Source organism: Eschrichtius robustus, chromosome 20 (genome assembly GCF_028021215.1).
Source record: "Eschrichtius robustus isolate mEscRob2 chromosome 20, mEscRob2.pri, whole genome shotgun sequence".
Classification (NCBI taxonomy): domain Eukaryota; kingdom Metazoa; phylum Chordata; class Mammalia; order Artiodactyla; family Eschrichtiidae; genus Eschrichtius; species Eschrichtius robustus.
This window is the reverse complement of record NC_090843.1, coordinates 55,010,368-55,029,655: the sequence shown is the minus strand read 5'-3', so window position 1 is coordinate 55,029,655 and position 19,288 is coordinate 55,010,368. Positions and strand designations below refer to the sequence as shown.

The 19,288-nt window shown below is 45.8% G+C and overlaps 1 protein-coding gene across 1 annotated transcript in view; it reads left to right on the top strand.

Annotated features, from left to right (window-relative positions):
* The first annotated feature begins 5,505 nt into the window (after positions 1 to 5,505).
* NCBP3 (nuclear cap binding subunit 3) overlaps positions 5,506 to 19,288 on the top strand; it is a 31,217-nt gene continuing 17,434 nt past the window's right edge. The window contains exons 1-4 of the mRNA XM_068531517.1: positions 5,506 to 5,718; positions 7,690 to 7,755; positions 9,661 to 9,766; positions 18,469 to 18,594. Of these exons, the coding sequence (XP_068387618.1) occupies positions 5,536 to 5,718; positions 7,690 to 7,755; positions 9,661 to 9,766; positions 18,469 to 18,594 (481 nt within the window). The 5' untranslated portion in view covers positions 5,506 to 5,535. The remainder of the gene's footprint in view (positions 5,719 to 7,689; positions 7,756 to 9,660; positions 9,767 to 18,468; positions 18,595 to 19,288) is intronic.

Below are 19,288 nucleotides of genomic sequence, written 5' to 3'. Positions count from 1 at the left end.
CAGACTCACCCACTCCTCCCAGACACGGCTGTCCCCCATCCCTGCCTCTGTTCATCAGTGTCGGCCCCACCCTCCGAGGCCTATTCTGCAGTCGGAACAATCCTCAGGTTGGTTCATCCCAGGCGTTGGTCACCAAACCTTGTGCCTGGGTTTGACAGTACAGATTGTCACGCACAGGAGCTTCGAATAGGACCACGATGTCATTTCGCCACGAGGACGACCACTCTACGTGGCACACTAAGGTAGGGAAACTGAGGCTCAGGGTCACACAGCGAGTTAGGGAAGAGCCAGGCCAGAGCCCAGGCCTCCTGCCCACAGCCCCGCCCAGGTTCCCACGTCAGCGGCTGGGAAAACCCGAGAGCCCTGCACATGGGGAAGGACACCTGGGAAGATCGGAGATGGAGGCTGCACTCCCAGGCCTAACTACATGGGGGAGCTGAGCCCAGGCCAGGGTGTCCAGCTGAAGGCTCGGGGCAATCCGAGGTTTGCCCTGGGAGGTCCTGGTTCCTCGTGGAGAATGTCTCTGGGCTCCGGATCCCACAGGAACTTTGCCTGGTCTCTGCTCTCCCCAACCTCTATCATCCTATATGGTGTCAGCCTGAAGGAGAGGAGGGATGGGTGGTCAGGGCCACTGAGGGTTCCAGTTTTCCCAGGGGAACACCCAGATGCACTGGGACTCATATAAACACCTCACAGGTTATGGATTCCCTCCCCCCCACAGGCTGGCACACCTACGCAACCTCCCCTTGGGCAAACAAGCAGGCCTATCTATGGGGCTGCCTCCTGGGCCACTGGGGTTCCACTGAGGGAGGCTGGGGCCCATGCGGTGGGTGGTACTGGGCCCTGGGGGTCAACTGAGGCCCAGAAGGAGACCAGGAGGGGCTGGGAGGAGACTGTCCTCTGTCTCACCTGCAGAACAAAGCCCTGGCCGCTCCCTGCACTGCTTCAGCCTCCTGATGGACTGGGTGTCCATGGCTTAAATGGCCACCTCCTGTCCCTGGTCCCTTCCTGTGTGCGCGCGCGCGCACACACACACACACACACACACACACACAGACTGACCTGGATCTGCCCTCTGAGGTCTCAGATACATCCACTTCTCCAGCTACCATGACCCAGGGAACAAAGTCTGGGACCCCTCACTCTCCAGGGCAGTTGCCAGTTCCCACCCAGGTCGGGCTGACAGTTTATCATTAGCCCATGCCAGCTTTGTGGTCAACTTCCATGCTCTCCCCGCTGCCTAGGCCCCCACCATCTCCAAGTCACCTCCTCCAGGAAGCCTTCCCTGGTCCACAGCCCCAGAGGCACCCTTGGCATGTGATCTGGTGTCTGGTTCATCTCCTATAAGACTGGAAACAGGGCCCAGGGATTGCAGCCTTCCCTACCGGCTGAGTCACTTTCACAACTTATCTGTCCACTCACTGATCCGCCATGATGAAGACCATTGGGAAAGCATCTCTCAACTGAATCGCAAGAGTGGGACCTTCCCTCTGGGAACCCCATTCTCTCCACCTGATCCCTCGTAAGCCTCTTCCCTGGCCTGTATATCTCTGGCCTTTTCTGGTCTTCCCTCCCTGCTCCTCAGCCTGCAAACTAGCTCAGGTCTTCCCTTAACTATTTCCCAATTTCCACCCCCTTGGCGTTCTGAAGGCTGCTGTCCCACACTCCCAGGCACACAGGAAGAACCCCTCCTGGCTCCTCTCTCAGTTGCCCTCTGCGCGGACTCCTTCTTCCCTGTTACTTCCTGGCTCGCTCAGTCCCGTCCGCAGCAGCGCTGGCCCCTGCTTGTTCTAGTCACGGTCTGCGCTATTGGCTGATGCTCTCCGCACTGGGAGCCCTTTGACAACCCCTCCCCACCCCGTCCTTCGGTCTCCCCAAGACCCTCCCTTCCCCATGGCCTAGGCGCAGGTCCACACTGAAGGAATGGAGCCACAACAGTGGGGAACCGCAACATGGGAAGGGGCTAGTTAAACTCCTTCGCCCTCGGTCTCCCCCAGGTGCAGGGGATCAGCCCTGAGGCACGGAGCTTTCACGGGAGAGGATCCACATGCCCTCAGGTGCTCTCGTCTTCTTTCAGGTAATCTCGCCAACATCCACCCACCTCCCTGGGAAATGCACCCGAAAGCTGAGCGAGGGCTCCCAGCTGTAGTCTGCCCTCTCCCATTCCCAGTTCAGCGTAGACATCAGTTATCAACCTGGCTACATGCTAAAATCTCCTAGGGAGCTTTTAAAAATTCATCCACCCTTAGAGATTCTGATTTATTTTGGTCTGGGATGTAGTCTGGGTGTCAAGGTTTTGTTGTTGTTGTTGTTTTAACAAACAGACTTTATTTTTTGGAACAGTTTTAGGTTGACAGAAAAAATGAGTAGAAAGTACAGAGTCCCATGTACCCTCTCACCCGCCTCTCCCGCCCCCCAGTTTCCCCTGTTAGTAACATTTGCCTTAGTGTGGTACATTTTTTTTTTTTAAAGGTGGATATATGACATTATGTATTTTTTTAAAATGTTATTTATTTGTTTATTTATTTATTTGTTTTTGGCTGCATTGGGTCTTTGTTGCCGTGCGTGGGCTTTCTCTAGTTGCGGTAAGTGGGGGCTTCTCTTGTTGTGGAGCACGGGCTCTAGGCGTGTGGGCTTCAGTAGTTGTGGCACGCGGGCTCGGTAGTTGTGGCTCGCGGGCTCCAGAGTGCAGGCTCAGTAGTTGTGGTGCATGGGATTAGTTGCTCCGTGGCATGTGGGATCTTCCCGGACCAGGGCTCGAACCCGTGTCCCCTGCATTGGCAGGCGGATTCTTAACCACTGCGTCACCAGGGAAGTCCTGTATGTGACACTTGATCACTTCTTTTATGAAACTCTCCAGTCTGTCTCAGTATTCCACTCTCCTGGTTTCTTCTATTAATAGAAAATTATCCAGACATTGGAAATAAGAAAAAGGAAAAGGAAAAAGAGCCACACTGATGTTGTCTCAGTATAGTGCCAGCTGCTATCTAACATGCCTATTCCACCTGGGATCATCTCATTCTCTAGGGATGCGTACCTTGGTTTGACTTCCGATTTACTATTGATTAGGGTATTTTACAACTCTGTAAGGGCAGAGGTTAATTTATAGAAAATTCACAATAAGCAAATAATTCTTTTTTAAAATTTATTTCTTTTGAGTAAATAATTCTTGTCCAATAGTAATGCAAATATTTTCTGTCTGGTAGAAAAGGGAACCCCAAAGGTTACAGTTTCTTGCCTTGTAGAGCATTAACCTCTGTGGTTAAATTCATTTCAATATTTCTCTGATTGACCAACTTGGTATTCATGCTCAAATTCTCTTTTGAACTAGTCTTAATATCTTCCTGGGGACTTCCCTGGTGGTGCAGTGGTTGGGAGTCCGCCTGCCAATACAGCGGACATGGGTTCGAGCCCTGGTCCGGGAAGATCCCACATGCCGCGGAGCGGCTAAGCCCGTGCGCCACAACTGCTGAGCCTGCGCTCTAGAGCCTGTGAGCCACAACTACCGAAGCCCGCGCGCCTAGAGCCCGTGCTCCACAACAAGAGAAGCCACCGCAACGAGAAGCCCGTGCGCCGCAACGAAGAGTAGCCCCTGCTCGCTGCAACTAGAGAAAGCCCGCGCACAGCAATGAAGACCCAATGCAGTCAAAAATAAATACATAAGTAAATAAATTTATAAAATCTTACTGATGTCCTCATTCATTAATGAGGATTAAAAGCTTTGACGTGTTCATTTAATATTTGGGAGTCATGTTTTTTAACTTTTTTGAAAATTGTTCTTTGCCACTACTAGTGCTGTGACCTCACCTCAGCAGGCTGCACTGAGGAAAGGAAGGGGTGGTGGGGGTGAGTTAGGTGAACAGAAAGGTACAGTCATCAAGGGCTTTTCTGACAGGAGTCTAGGACCCCTGGTGTTTGCTGGATGCCCTGGCTTGCTCTGGATTCCTGATTCTCGTGCCAGCCAGAGGTCCCCCAGGGAGGTGGTTCTCCTCTGAACTGTGCTGAATTGCAATGCCTGAGTCCTCAAGGCTCTTACCCTGCAGGGAGAGGGGCCTGCCCAACCTTCTCTGCTGGCCTCCTGATGTCCATAGCTGAGGAGGGATTGCTTCCTCCTCTCCCCATGCCCCACCCCCTCAGGCCTATGGAATACATGTAATGGCACGGTCTGTGACTGTGGCCCAAAGCTGGCCAGCTAAGCACAAACTTTCTTTGAAATGTTCTTTAAAATTCATGCAAGTGCATTCCATGCGTTTAACCCAATCTTGTAACTACTATGTGTCCCTTTCATCAAGGAAAACTAGCCCTCTAAAGAGCTCCATCTCGTGTTTGCTCTGTTTTAGACCATATTTTTAGAAAAGCAAAAACAAACAAACAAAAAACTATGATGTACTGTACCCCTTCTGTTTGATCCTGTATCTACATATAATTATCTCATTTAAGCCTCACAACCTCCCATGGTGGGTAATGACCCATTTTACTGATGAAGAAATTGAATCCCAAAGGGTTAAGTAGCTTGCTCAAGGTCACATGTGGTGTAAGGAGCAGAGCCAGCCAGCTTGAGACCCAGGTGTGTCTGATATTGATCATGTTCTCCCTTGGTTTATAATTATTTGCTTCTCCATTGTCAGAGCTGGTAAGGCCTTGGAGACCCTAGGATCCCACCTCCACCCTCCTCAGATGGGAAGACGGGACCAGAAAGGGGTCAGAACTAGCCCAAGGTAACACAGGGAGGAAGGTGCGAAATCAGGACTCAAAGCAAAAACTGACCAGTGGCGCCCTCTGGAAGCCTAGAGGACACTCCCTCTCTCCCAACCAGGTTCTTGTTAGAAACGTCCGTAAGAAACCATACTCAGAAGTCTCCAGTAGACCGAGCCCTTGGGAGACACGAAATTGGCGTTCAAGCTCACTACCCTCTTGGAGTCTCAATTTTGCGGTATGTAAAATGGGCCAACTATTGGGAGACTTGAAAGAGACAAAGGTTGTCAAGGCAAGTGCATTGTAAACCCACAGACTTGCCCAGAAGTGATAGACCAAGGCTCATTCTGGTTGCCAAGGCTTGCATCCGGATTTTGTCCTTTAAATAGCCTGTCACCTTGGGTAAATTTCAATGCCTCAGTTTCCTCAAATGTGAAATGGGGATAGTAATAGTAGTAACTTCATAGGGTTGTTGTGAGGATTCAAGCGCTTGGAACAGTCACTGGCAGGTAATGATAATTCAGTAAGATTAGCTTTGATTACAAGCTTACTGCTCAAGGTGTAGCTATTTTCTAAGCCCAGACTGTAGCGAACTGCTCCAGGCCCCGCCCCCTCCAGCAGGCCCTGCCTCCGTTCCCACTCGGTCCCGCCTCCTCTTCACCAGATCCCGCTCCAGCCGTCCAGGGTTCCTCCCACCACCAGGGGGCGTCGGCGCTGCAGAGAGCCTTCTAGCCGCAGCAGGCGACGCTCTAGGTAGCGGCTGCTCTGTGGCCCGTGGCAGTGGCGCTCTAGCCCGCGGTGTGCGGGGCGAGCTCTCAGTGGTGCGGCCGGCGGGCGGCGATGGCGGCCGTACGGGGCCTGCGAGTGTCGTTGAAGGCGGAGGTCCCAGCGGGGCCGGCCTTGGGGCCCCCGTCGCCTGAAGCGGAGTCAGGTTTGGACCGCGGCGAGCCGGAGCCCATGGAGGTGGAGGAGGGCGAGCTGGAGGTCGTGCCGGTTCGGCGCTCGCTGAAGGAACTGATCCCGGTACGGGCGGGGGGCGGGGGCGAGGGCGAGGAGGAGGTCGCTGAGCGAGTGTCCCGCGCCGGAGGGGGCCGGAAGGGGAGGTGGCCGGGGCCGGGGGAAGTCTGGGGAAGGGATGAGGGGGGCGAGCGCCCGGGGGGCGGGGGCGCCAGGCTTGAGCAGAGACGGGGAGCGAGAGAAAGGACGCTGGGGCGCCCGGAAATGGGTGTTGAGGGGGCTGGAGGAGGTGGGGAAGAGCTGGGGGTAGTTGAGGACACCCCCTTCGCTGCCCCTGCGAGTCAGTCTGTGCAAGAGGGTGAATGAGGAAGGGTTGGGCTTATCTGGGGGCTTGAGATAAAGGGCGAGCCCCGGGCGGGAACAGAACCAGGAGCGGCCCAGAAAGAACTGTCGAGTGGCGCGGGCATCCCGGTCTCCTTGTGGGTCCTGCTTTGGTGGAGCTGGTGTCTGTTAAACATAGCACTCGCGGTTTCCCTTGGGAGAGCTGGGCTTGTCAGCTGCAGAAACTCAGTGTTTCTGTTGTGACTTGGGGGTCATCTTGTCCCCGCGCGGCTCCGCTGTTACACCGTGGCTCCAGCATCTCACCCTTAATGAAAACACAACATCAGTGAACCAGCAGTGGTCCTTGGTCCCTCTTTTATCACAATGGGGATGCTGAGACGTGTTTTTGCTTGTGGTTTGGTGGTCTTGTGTCCGGTTCTTAGGGCTGGTCTCAGGCCTGCATGGCTCCTCTCATGTACTTAATTTCTCACCTAACAGGGACTACTTTTTAGCACATGTCTGTTAGTCTTGCTTTTAAATTAAGATTATGGAAAAAGGTAAAAAAAAAAAAAAAAAAAAGAACGTTAAGAGCACTAAAGACAGTAAATTATAATGACTCTGGCAACAATTAACATAGTGGCATTTTACCATTTAGTACATTATATCATTTAAAATATCACTGAGGTTGTGAAGTAGGTGTTATCATCCCTTCATTCATTCAGTTCAACATGTACTTACTGCGTCCCCCACTTAGTGCCAGCCACAGTCCTAGGCACTTGACCAAGATCAAGACCAGACTGTGTCCTGGAGTGTATGTTCCAGTTGGGGGGACACAAGTAAACTAATAATTTACGGTAGTGGTGAGTGCTGTGGAGAGAATAAAGCATGTTAATGGGATGGAAGCGTGCAGAGGGCAGGGAGGGTGTGCAGAGAAGGAAGCAGAATGGCATAGGATGGTCGGGAAAGTCCTCTGAGATAGTGAAATTTAAGCTGAACCCTAAGTGACAAAAAGGAGCCAGCCATGTGCAGATTTGGAAGAGAGCGTTCCCAGCAGGGGCAACAGTAAGTGCAGAGGCTCTGAGATGGGAACAAGATTGTTTTGTTGGAGGAAGGTAAAGTTCTGTAGCACAAGTGGGAGAGCAGTTAAAAGAGGTCAGAAAGGTAGGCAGATACCACAGAGAAAACCTAGGCCCAGAGAGGCCAAAGGAATTGTACAGTGTCATGTAATCAGTGAACGTCGGAGCTGCGATTTGAGTCCCCAGGCTTCCAAATCCCATCCTATTTTCATTGCACTGTGCTGTGTTTTCCCCAGAAGGTCGAGGTGAGTCCTGACTTTCTGCATTTTGGTGAAGACTTGTGCTTCATCTGGTGGCCTGGCACAATGAATTTGTCCAGTCTGGGTTGAGGAGATAAGTGACTGTGGCTCATCTTGGATATTTTTCACGAACGCCTTTAGATTTTCATTTACACGGATACCTTCAGTAGATGGAATTACTTTAGGTTGTGGATAGGCCTAGAAAAGCCTTCTTGGTAGAGTGGTTGATTGCTACATGGAGTCACTGGGACAGGCTTCCCCGTAATATGGGGTTGTCAGGGCGGGGGAAGGATTGCTGAAAAGAACGACTATCCAGAAGGAATTGGTTGTCAGGCTGTTGTTTATCATGTGCTTGTCATCAGTTGCTCGTTAGCAATTCTCACCCATCCCCTTCGTGTTAGGACACAAGCAGAAGATATGAAAACAAGGCTGGCAGCTTCATCACTGGAATTGATGTCACCTCCAAGGTAAGACAGACCATGATTAATTTATTCATTTTGAGAAGCGGGTGAACTTAATGAACAAAGCTCTAGGAGTTGTAGAACAGCAATTATTCTTTACCTCCTTTTTTCTTTTGTTGTTGGACTGAAACTTTTTTTTTAGGTTTAAGTTTTGTGTTATACAGTGATGCCTTCATGCATCCTGAAAACATTCAGACAGCATTTGTGTGTTGTTGAATCCATGAGAAGATATAATCACTGTACCTAGATGCCTGTGCTTAACCATGTCCAAGAAAAAGTTCTGCACTGGAGTGCTTTTTTTATGCTGTCCATTCTTTAAAAATGTGTAAACTGTTTCCACTTTAAATGAAGCAAAACATGAAAGTGCCTTGCACATAGTAGGCCCTTAGTAAATGTCTTTATTCCTCACTGGTTGAGGCCTAGAAAAATTGGATTTCCTGAATGTGTGTGTGTGGCTAAACTTTGAAGGCCAAGTGGACTGAATTATTCTCAGTACCTGGGAGTATTGCCTTTTATCTAGTGATTGCTGTTACTAGATTACCAGCTTCACTGTAACTCTTCACAGAACCAAACATATTATTTTCTTTACAATAAACAGTTGATACTTATTTGTTGCTTTAATTGCTGATGATATTCAGCTTAAACATTGTTTCTGATTTTAATGTGTGCAATTAAGTTTCGAACAGAGTTTAAGTTACAATTCTGAATAAATAATACTGTGTTACTATATTGGATGTATGAAAGCAAAAATAAAAATAAGTATGTCATGCTTACTTTTTTGTGTTTTATCTGGGTCTCAATCTGTCTCTGATTGCCTAAAGCCCAAAAGAAAGAACTGATCATCTTTTTTGACAAGAAAATAGAATAAAGTGAAGATGTTTTCTTATTGTAATTGAAAAAGAAGTGTACAGTATTCTTAAGCCTACACCGTTTACCATTATATGAAACAAATATATGGGGGAAAGGGTGGTAGCCAAGAATTGGTACTTCAGTCTTACTAAAGGAAGGTAGATGAGTTGTTTCCACTGGGAAAACTTAAGTGAAGGAAATTAGCATAACTGTTGGGAAATAACAGAAGTGTTGCTGCTTTACCAATCCCCACAAGCTTTCTATAGTCAGACCTTCAATTAGTGTGGCAAAGTCAATATACAATTAGTGAAGGTTCCTAAAAGCTATCAGAAACCCATAGTTGGACCTGGATTTATTTTACCTCTTGGAAAAAAATGTAGGAAACTGATTGTTTTGTTTTTTAGAGAGCATCAATGCTTCTTGTCACTTATAGATGAAAACTGGCAATTCCGTGGACACAAGTTTAGAATAGAGGAGAGAGTTTCTTTGCTTCAATGTTATTTTCAAATGCAGAAAAAGCTTTAGGGAGTGGACTGCTCAGGCAGACATAATGTGATAGGTGTGATTACCATGCACACAGACTTTGTGAAATGGGGGTGGTGGTGGGGCTTCTAGAAATAGCACTGAGATCAGAAGACCTGCCTCTTATTAGCTGAAGTGCCTCTAGCAAACCTTTTAAGTTTCTTTGTGCCTCAGTTTCTGCACCTGGAAAATTGGAGTGTTAAGATTGTTTAGTTACAATTTGTTTGCATGATTCCTAATAATAAATGTCAAACTATTATTCATTACTCACTGAATCAACAAATATTCATTGAATTCCTACTATGTCCCAGATACAGTGATAGGCATTGAATCATTGTAGAGATTATTACAAATTATAGCACTATTAGTGTACACCCTCCCAATCATTGACTGTGAATATCTAGTTCTTTGCAATAGTTATTAAAGGCACAATGTTGCTTATTTCTTCTAAGTTACTTGTCACTGATGCATCATTTTGTGTTTGTGATTTAACTTTCCTCCTCCATGTTTCACTTCTTTGGCTTTTTCTGTACCTTCTAGGAAGCAATTGAAAAGAAAGAACAGCGAGCCAAGCGCTTCCATTTTCGATCAGAAGTAAATCTTGCCCAAAGAAATGTAGCCTTGGACCGAGACATGATGAAGAAAGGTACAGGGTGTTTGGGGGGAATTTTTCCACATTTTCCCAGAGAATCACTTTTCCCTGCCATGGCCTCATGCTTCTGGCCTTGCCTTGCATGTCCAGTCCTCATCCAAATACTGCCAAAGGAAGGAACTTGTGAATTCCCCATTTCTGAGGTGACCTGTTAAAGTTGAGCTGCATTAGCTGTGTCTCAGATGTTAGAGCTGGAAAAAAGGAGATTGTCTTCTCTGAGAAGCCCCAGAGAACGTCACCTAGTTGGTGGCAGAGCTGAGATTAGAACTGTGCTTCTATGGACTCTTACTCATTTTCTGCTTTTAACATAGAAGTGTTAACTTTTCTTTGCCTTTAAATGTAGTGGGAGTGTATCACAGTGAGACTCTCTTTTAGGGGAGTCAGATTGGGGGGGGGGGTATACCATTAATACTTCGGTTGATACAGGCTTGTGATTTTATTTTATTTTTGTGTTTTGTTAGGGTAAGTATTATGCTTCCTGAAACTCACCCTGAATTATCATATCTAGTAATCTACCCCAGTTTTCGCAAGCAATTTATAAATAGAGGGGAAAATTATTATTACCCTTTTAGTGAGTTCACAGTCATGTTTATTATTCCATAAATGCAAATGATCGCCCTCTGTTGTATTTGCAAATTTGGGATTTGTGAAGGGCTTAATAGGCAGCCTTCTGAATGCATGTTAAAGGTCTGTGCTCTGCTGTGTGAGTTTCTCTAGGCTTGCTTGTTTGATAAAAACATGTTGAATGAATGAAAGAATAGCGACTGTTTGTTGGGAGCTTGCTCTCTTACCAGGCACTGTGTTAATTAGCAGGTTACATATTTGTTTCGTACTCATTTCTCACGACAGCCCCATGAGGAATGTATTTTTATCCCTATTTTACAAAGGAAACAGGCGCAAAGAAGTTAAATAAATGCCCAGGTTTACACAGCTAGTAAAAGTAGAGTCAGGGTTAGAACCCAGGTTTATCTGACTCTAAAGCCTTGCTCTTAACTACTTTGCTCTATTGCCTTACAATATGTGATATGATACCAGAGACCCAAACCTCATTCCATGCCAGTGGACAGAGTAGCTCGGATGCAGAGCTCAACTCTGGGTGCTGCGTTACTCCTTTTTTCTGCATAATGAGTTCAATTTGGAAACATGACCTTGCTTCCCTTACAGGCCAGGCGTCCAGGCATCTGCTTGAGTGGATTTCTGTTTCAGGAAAAGTCCTATGAAGGCCAAGGCCAGTTGTGCAGCTTGACATTCATGTGCCTGCACAGTCTAGACCCAAGCAGATGTCTGAGGCCTCTCTTACAACTCCACCTTGAAAGCACCCCACCTGTTTACTTCTAGTCCTGTAAGCATTCCTTGTGACATCTTGCTTCTGGTCTTGCTCATGCCTGTCACTCTGTGGATTTGCCCTTCCTTGTCCCATGCTCTGTCTGGTTCAGATGTCACTGCCTCTGTGAAGCATCCCTAATTACCCACTTCAGCCTCTCTTCCCACCTGTGTTGGGGCTCTTTAGAGTGCTGAGCCCTCCTGGGATCTAGTCTCAGTTCCTTAGTGAATGCGGGCGAGTTAGTGAACCTTTTTAGGTCTCACTTTCCTTGTCGTAAAATGGGAATAGGATACCTTCCTGAAAATGATCACTTTCGGGGTTAAATTTTAGTTTTTAAAGAAATGTTTTTTTGAAAAGTAATCCCATCTCATGGTTTTAAAGATTCTCCTAAAAACAGTAGATCTGCCTGGAATGTCAGTTGCTCATTACAAGCTGTTTTTGATCCAGGAGGCAGCATGGCTTTGGAGTGTGTTCTTGAACTCCAGAGAACCCTGCTGCCTTTCCCAGATCAATTTAAATTAGAGTGGGGGAATGGGTTTGGACAGATCTCAGAGATAGTTATTATTTTTATATCTCCTCAGGTAATTCTAATGTGCAGTCAGGATTGAGAACCACTGGTGTTGTGGTTAAGAGCATGGGTTCTGAAGTCTGACTGCCTGTATTCAGATCCTGACTTGTCACTTTCTAGCTCTTTGACCTTAGGTAAGTTGTTTAGCCTCTAAGAACCTCAGTTTCCTCATCTGGAAAGGCAGGTTAACGTTAGTTCTTATAGGGTGGTTGGGAGGCTCTAACAAAATGTTATGATTCTTAGAGTGGTGTCTGGCATATAGTAAATGTTAGTTATTATTATTATCTGGCATTCTCCATCTTCCAAACAGTCATCTAAGTGGTCCAGCCTCTTGGGAGAATGGGGACATTGGAGTAAGCATCTTGATTCCTGCAGCCACAGTAGGTGTCAAGTTATTTCTTCTTATTAATATCAACAGTAATAAAATACAACATTTGATAAATGCTTACTATGTGCCAATCACTCTGCTATGTGGTTAGCTTATCCTTCCAACAACCCTGTTGCAGGGAAAGTATTTGTCACTTCTGTTTTACTGGTGAGGAAAGTAAGGTGCTGAGAGGTTGAGAAACTTGCCCAAGGTCCCACAGGTAGTAAGTAGCAAGGCTGGGATTCGAAGGCTGGTCTGACTGAAGCCTGTGTTCCTAACCTCTCTGCCAGCTTCAGGGATGCGGTTTGGGATGCGCTGCACTAGACCAGTCCTCAGCAGGAGTAACTCGCTACTTCTGAGTGACAGTGTCAAGCAGCTTCTCTTTATCTCCAAGATCAAAGCTCTCATGGTTGGAAGGGACCTTAGAGGTCATCTGGATCCCACCTCCTGCCCAGTGCTGCAGGCCTTTTGGCAAAGTTCCCCATGGCCTCTGCCTGAACATTTCCTAGTGGTGGCATGAGAACTATTTATGAAGCAGTCAGTCTTGTTTTTGTTTTTGTTTTAATTAAGGCATGCACACTGTTTATTTATTTTTCTTTCTTTCTTTCTTTTTTTGGCCGCACCCTGTGGCATGTGAGATTTTAGTTCCCCAACCAGGGATCGAATCCGTGCCCCTTGCAATGGAAACACGTAGTCTTAACCGCTGGACCACCAGGGAAGTCCCCACGGTCTTGTTTTTGGATACTTCTTCATGTTGAACAAAAATTGCTTTCTAGTAATTTCTGTCTATTAGTTATTGTGTAACTCTTAGAACAACATTAAGTCCTTTCCTCATTCACACAGTAACTCTTCAGGTGAAGGAATGGACAGCCCATTCCCTAAACTTTCTTATATGACATGACTTTCTGGTCTCCCTCCTTTAGACCCTTCCGAGTTTCTAAATGTCCTTCATCAGATGAGGTACAGATTCCAGATTTGGTTGGATTCGTGCAATGCATGGCAGGACTCTGACCACGGTTTCTGTCCCAGCCATTTCATAGTAGTCATCTTCTAGTCAACCAAAGCACCAGTTCTTTCCCTCAGGAATTGCGCCTATCAAAACAGTCTTTCTCATCTTGTACTTGAGACATTTTAGAAAGTTGCCTTTTTATTTATCCCTATTAAATTGCATCTTGATTTCAAGACTCCATTTCAGGCTACGGAGTTAATTTTCGTCTTGACTCTGCCTTTCAGCATTTTAGCTGCACTCCTCACTTTGGTATGCATGGCTTCTGCATCTTTATCCAGTTGTTGGTAAATGTCAAACAGGATGATCCCGTATCATGCCATGACACACAGATCCATGAAGTATAGTCTTATTCTGTTATCAGGCCCACCTATCATTTTATTGTCATGGGGAACTAGATTACATGCCTTAATAAACTTGAGTCTGTGTCTGTGGTATTCTTTGAATTTCTTTGCCTGCTAATCCAATCAAAAAAGAAAAGAGGTTAGCTGGCTTGCTTCTTAGTGAACTCATGTCATTTCCTGTGGGAAAGACTTGGTTTCTTAAGGGATCAGAGATTCTGTCTGATAAGCTATTTTTTAAAAATTTCAGAGAATGACAATCTTTTGCATCGTTTGTGAACTTCTCTTTTCCTCTTTTCTGATAATCAGTACAGAATTAGTCCTTCTCAAGGCTTTAAGGTACCTCGTTCCTTCCCTGCAACTTTCTAGAGATTACTACCTAATTCTGAAATCACTGCTTTGTGTTTTGGTTAGTACAGTGGGGTGTAATTCTAGATTAGAAGATTTAAATCTATTAAAACTATTTCTAAAGCCCTTGTCACCTATCTTGGGTTTTAGTTCTTACTTAATGATAGCTATTCTACTGTCCTTTAGTAGTACAGCAAAATAGATCAACAGTTCTGCCCTTTTTCCTGCATCATTTTCCCAAAGCAATGTTGCTCCAAACACTTGGGAAAAAAAAACACAACCATTGGCTTTTTTTTCTTTTTTTGGCCGTGCCGCTCGGCTTGTGGGATCTTAGTTGCCCGACCAGGGATTGAACCCGGGGCCATGGCAGAGAACGCGCCGAGTCCTAACCACTGGACCACCAGGGAAGTCCCCCATCGGCATTTTTGATGAGCCTATTTGCTCTGGACTGTAACCTTTTCTTCGTTAGATGTTAGACAAACAATTCATGTCCACCAAAGAAAATTTGGAAAGTAAAGTAAGAAGAAAAGTTGCCCACAGTGCACCACCCAAATGCAGTCATTGTCAGCATTTTGTGCATTTCCTTCTAATCTTTTCTGGGTATGGACTTTATTTTTGCTTTTCCCTTTGTAGTCCTACTGCTTTCTTCCTTTTCACTTGACAGTCTGTCATCAGCATTTTCCATGTTATTATAGAGCCTGATGTAGTCTTTCAGATTCGTACATTTCTTACATTTATTCTCTTATATTGGTAATTTACCCTTTATCTGTCTCCCATATGTGTTCTTTGGTGAGTTGTGCTCACCTAAGCTTTGCTGCTTTCTCTTTTCTTGGGATCACCTCTCATACTCTGAGTTACTGTATTTAGTGTCTTCCAAATTTTTTGGTCATTCTAATCTGAGGCTTTGAAACTGGCTACTTTTTCTCTGGATTTTCAGAAATCTGCTTTCCTAAAGACTTGAGTTTTGTGTCCTACGACCTGTCATTCATTGTCTTCTTTCCTGCTGGAAAATCCGAGATGATTCCCTCACCACCTTGCTTGTAGTCAACACTCAGTAAATGCCCAGTTCTCATTCCCCAGTTCATTTGTTCACTGCCACCTCAGCAATTAGTCCTTTCTCATCATCTGGGCATAAATCTAGGCGCCTTCTTTGTTGCTTTGTTTTATTTTAAGCAGTGACATTGGCAGGCTTCCATCAGATCTTGAGCTTGTCTCATATATGATTAAATCCTTCATATCAGCATCTCCTACAAGATTTTCTTCTGCCTGCTCCTCAGTCTGATTCCTCTACCCTCACCAGGAGCTCTCCTTGTTGTTTACCCTCTTCAAAACCATCTCTTTACTTCCCATAGGACTTTTTCCTCCAAAATCATGGCTTTTAGCTTGAAGAACTGAGAAGGTCCCCTGGGCTACCTCTTCAGTTTCCCATCCTGCGTGGTAGAGTTACTCTGCATGTCCAGTGCGGACGTTCATCTCATTTGGGGTTTTGTTCATTGTTGCACTGCTGGTCACTAATAAGGACTTGCTAAGGATTCATAAATCTTATTTTTTTTTTTGGCCGCACCATGCAGCATGCGGGATCTTAGTTCCCTGAGCAGGGATTGAACTCATCCCCTCAGCAGTGGAAGCACAGATTCTTAACCACTGGACCACCAGGGAAGTCCCAGGATTCATAAGTCTTGATGGTATCTCTGTCTTCATGAATCTGAGTTGGCAGGAAGATACTTACCTGATTTATTCTGGCCACACCTAATGGGCTCCCATTAAACCTATCTTTTACTCTTCAAAATGACAAAAAAAAAAAATTAAAAAACTTTTTTATCTGAAAGTATTCACATGTATTTCCAAGTTCATTTGTTTTAAATAAAATATATGACATATAAAAACATATTTAGGAGTAATGGATGCTGAATTCTTTTTTTTTTTTTAATTAATTTATTTTTTTGGCTGTGTTGTGTCTTCATTGCTGCATGTGGGCTTTCTCTAGTTGCGGCGAGCAGGGGCTACTCTTTGTTGCACGGGCTTCTCATTGCAGTGGCTTGTCTTGTTGCGGAGCACGGGCTCTAGGCGCGCAGCCTTCAGTAATTGTGGCATGCGAGCTCAGTAGTTGTGGTGCACGGGCTTAGTTGCTCCGCGGCATGTGGGATCTTCCTGGACCAGGGCTCGAACCTGTGTCCCCTGCATTGGCAGGCAGATTCTTTTTTTTTTTTAATAAATTTATTTTATTTATTTATTTTTGGCTGCGTTGGGTGTTCGTTGTTGCGCGAGGGCTTTCTCTAGTTGCGGCGAGCGGGGGCTATTCTTCATTGGGTTGCACAGGCTTCTCATTGCGGTGGCGTCTCTTGTTGGGGAGCACAGGCTCTAGGCCCGCAGGCTTCAGTAGTTGTGGCACGTGGGCTCAGTAGTTGTGGCGCACGGGCTTAGTTGCTCTGTGGCATGTGGGATCTTCCCGGACCAGGGCTCGAACCCGTGTCCCCTGCATTGGCAGGCAGATTCTTAACCACTGCGGCACCACCAGGGAAGCCCGGCAGGCGGATTCTTAACCACTGCGCCACCAGGGAAGTCCCAGATGCTGACTTCTTGACAGAACTACTTTGGAGAAGTCGGGGAGAGAAGAGACGTGGAGAGCTTACACAGGCCCTAGGGTGTTTTTTTTTTTTTTTTTAATTTATTTTATTTATTTATTTTTGGCTGCATTGGGTCTTTGTTGCTGTGTGCGGGCTTTCTCTAGTTGAGGTGAGCGGGGGCTACTCTGCGGTGCATGGGTTTCTCATTGTGGTGGCTTCTCTTGTTGCAGAGCATGGGCTCTAGGCACCTGGGCTTCAGGAGTGTGGCTCGCAGGCTCAGTAGTTGTGGCGCACGGGCTCTAGAGCGCAGGCTTAGTAGTTGTGGTGCACAGGCTTAGTTGCTCCGCGGCATGTGGGATCTTCCCAGACCAGGGCTCAAACCCATGTCCCCTGCGCTGGCAGGCGGATTCTTAACCACTGCACCACCAGGGAAGCCCAGGCCCTAGTTTTATATGTAGTGTTTTATTTGCCTCAAATCTTTTTAAGAATTTAGGCGTAAAGCTAGGTGGTGGATATACAGGTATTTAAAAAATATTTTTTCTTTGTTGATATATTTGCATATTTCACAATTAGAAAGATTAAATGAGATAATGTGCTTAAAGTATTTAGTAAAAAATTAACACAATTCTGGTAAGGCTGAGGTTCCTTTAGACCACAGCCTTCAACATTTCTTCCTTCCCAGAGGTAACAGGTCTTATCAGTGTGGAGTGAATTATTCCAGACTTTCTTCTATGTATTTGTGTACACAAATGTATACCCTTAGAAAATATATGGTGATATTTATGTTTTAATTTTTTTAATGTATGTATTTTTCTGCAGCTTTTTTTCACTTAGTAATGTGTCTTAGAATCTTTCCATGGTATATAATAAATTATCTCATTGTTTTTAACTGCTTAATATTCTATAATATGGATAAACCATGATTCATTTAATGTGGATAAACCATAATTTATTACTCTGATAGCTACTGGGTTATTAAAATAGTGCTGCAACAAACATCTTTGTGTGAACCACTCTGTGAACCCATGTGTGTTTAGGATAGATACTGAAGAGAATTCCTATGCCTATAGGGCATGTGCTAAATTACATTTGTAATAGACACTCGTAGTTGCCCTTCAGAGTGGCTGTGCCAGTTCACACTCCCACCAGCAGAGGGAGCGGCTCTTTCCTCCACACTGCATCCAATTGATACTAAAAGACATGAATTAAAAACATAGTCAGTGGGCTTCCCTGGTGGCACAGCGGTTAAGAATCCGCCTGCCAATGTAGGGGACACGGGTTTGAGCCCTGGTCCGGGAAGATCCCACGTGCTGCGGAGCAACTAAGCCCGTGCTCCACAACTACTGAGCCTGCGCTCTAGAGCCCATGAGCCACAACTACTGAAGCCCGCGCGCCTAGAGCCTGTGCTCCGCAACAAGAGAAGCCACCACGATGAGAAGCCCGCGCACCGCAATGAAGAGTAGCCCCCACTCGCCGCAACTAGAGAAAGCCCGTGCGCAGCAACGAAGACCCAACGCAGCCAAAAATAAATAAATTAAAAAAACAAACAAACAAAAAAACCTGGTCAATGAAAACTGATATCTTGTTTTAAGGTGGATTATCCTGATAGTAGTGAGGTCAACCATTTCTTCATGTTTATTGGCCTTTTCTCTTTCTTTTTGTGTGAATTGCCTGCTCATATCCTTTGCCCATTTTTATTTGGGGCTGTCATTTTCTATTGATTTGTAGGATTTCTTTGCTCTACTTTCATACTTTGCTTTACATCTAGGGGCAGTGTCTCTTCTTCTTTTCAGAACTGTCTTGACTATCGCACATTTCTCATTGACATATCTTTAAAAAATTTTAGAATCAGTGTATCAAGTTCAATGAATAATCCTGTTGAATTCTGTATTGCTTTTATTATTACAGGTCATTTTGATAGGAGGTATCATGTATATTATCAACACCATTTGTTTAATCTTTCTCAGCCTAATAAGCCCATTCTGAATAGTCATTTGTTTAATGCTATTGCTGTGTGATAAAAATTAAAATAGTTTACCTTACTGTCAAGTCTCATTTTCTTTTGAAATAATTATCATCTCTTTCAGCATGTTTCTTTTGAAAAATACCTATTATCTGAACTGTTACAATGGGCTCCTGGTGGATTGTGCAACAGCAGGTGTCTTGTTTTTCTAGCAATCCCCAAAGTGAGACTGGAGACAATCTACATTTGCGGCGTAGATGAGATGAGTACCCAGGATGTCTTTTCCTATTTTAAAGAATATCCTCCGGCCCACATTGAGTGGTTGGATGATACCTCCTGTAAGTAACCCAAGTTACTTGAATATGCTTTTGTTTATGATTTTAAAAGAATTTTTGCCATCTCAAATGGTGAATGATTTTGGCCAGACTATGGCTAACCTCTGCCTTTAGCCCAGGAGAGGAAAAGTTGCCCACTGCTGAGAACCAGAGTGCGTTAACCAGTCTGCCAGGTCATACTCCATGCGTGTTCTAGGTCAGCTCAGAGGTGGTGATCAGGCCTCTAGGAGGTTGGTTGTTGGCAGCTGAGTCCGGGGTACGTGACTGAGGCCTCTCTTAACACCCACAGTTTCCCAACAAAGGGGTGGGTCCAACTGCATAGACTTGGGGCTGCATTTTCAGGGCTTTAGACTTTGTCATTGCAGCTTGCCATACAGCTTTCCAGAGGGCTATCTCTGACCTAGAACTAGACCAGAGCCCTCTGACACAGTGCCAGACCTCTCATCTCTGCTTGCTTTGGACCGTGTTTTCTGGAGCTTCATCTGCTGGCCCTAATCTGGGGGCTGTTCCACTTGTGAGCTAACTGTAATTTTTAACTTGCGGCCCCTCTCCAAGTCTGGCCTGACCTTTGGTACCCACTCTGCTGGCTTCTTGTCTTGACTCACTTCTAGTCTGGCTTTACTTTCTGCCAGTGTGCTGACCTGGCTTTCCCGGCTGCTTTCTTAGATGTTAATTCATTGAAAGAAGAAGAAGCATG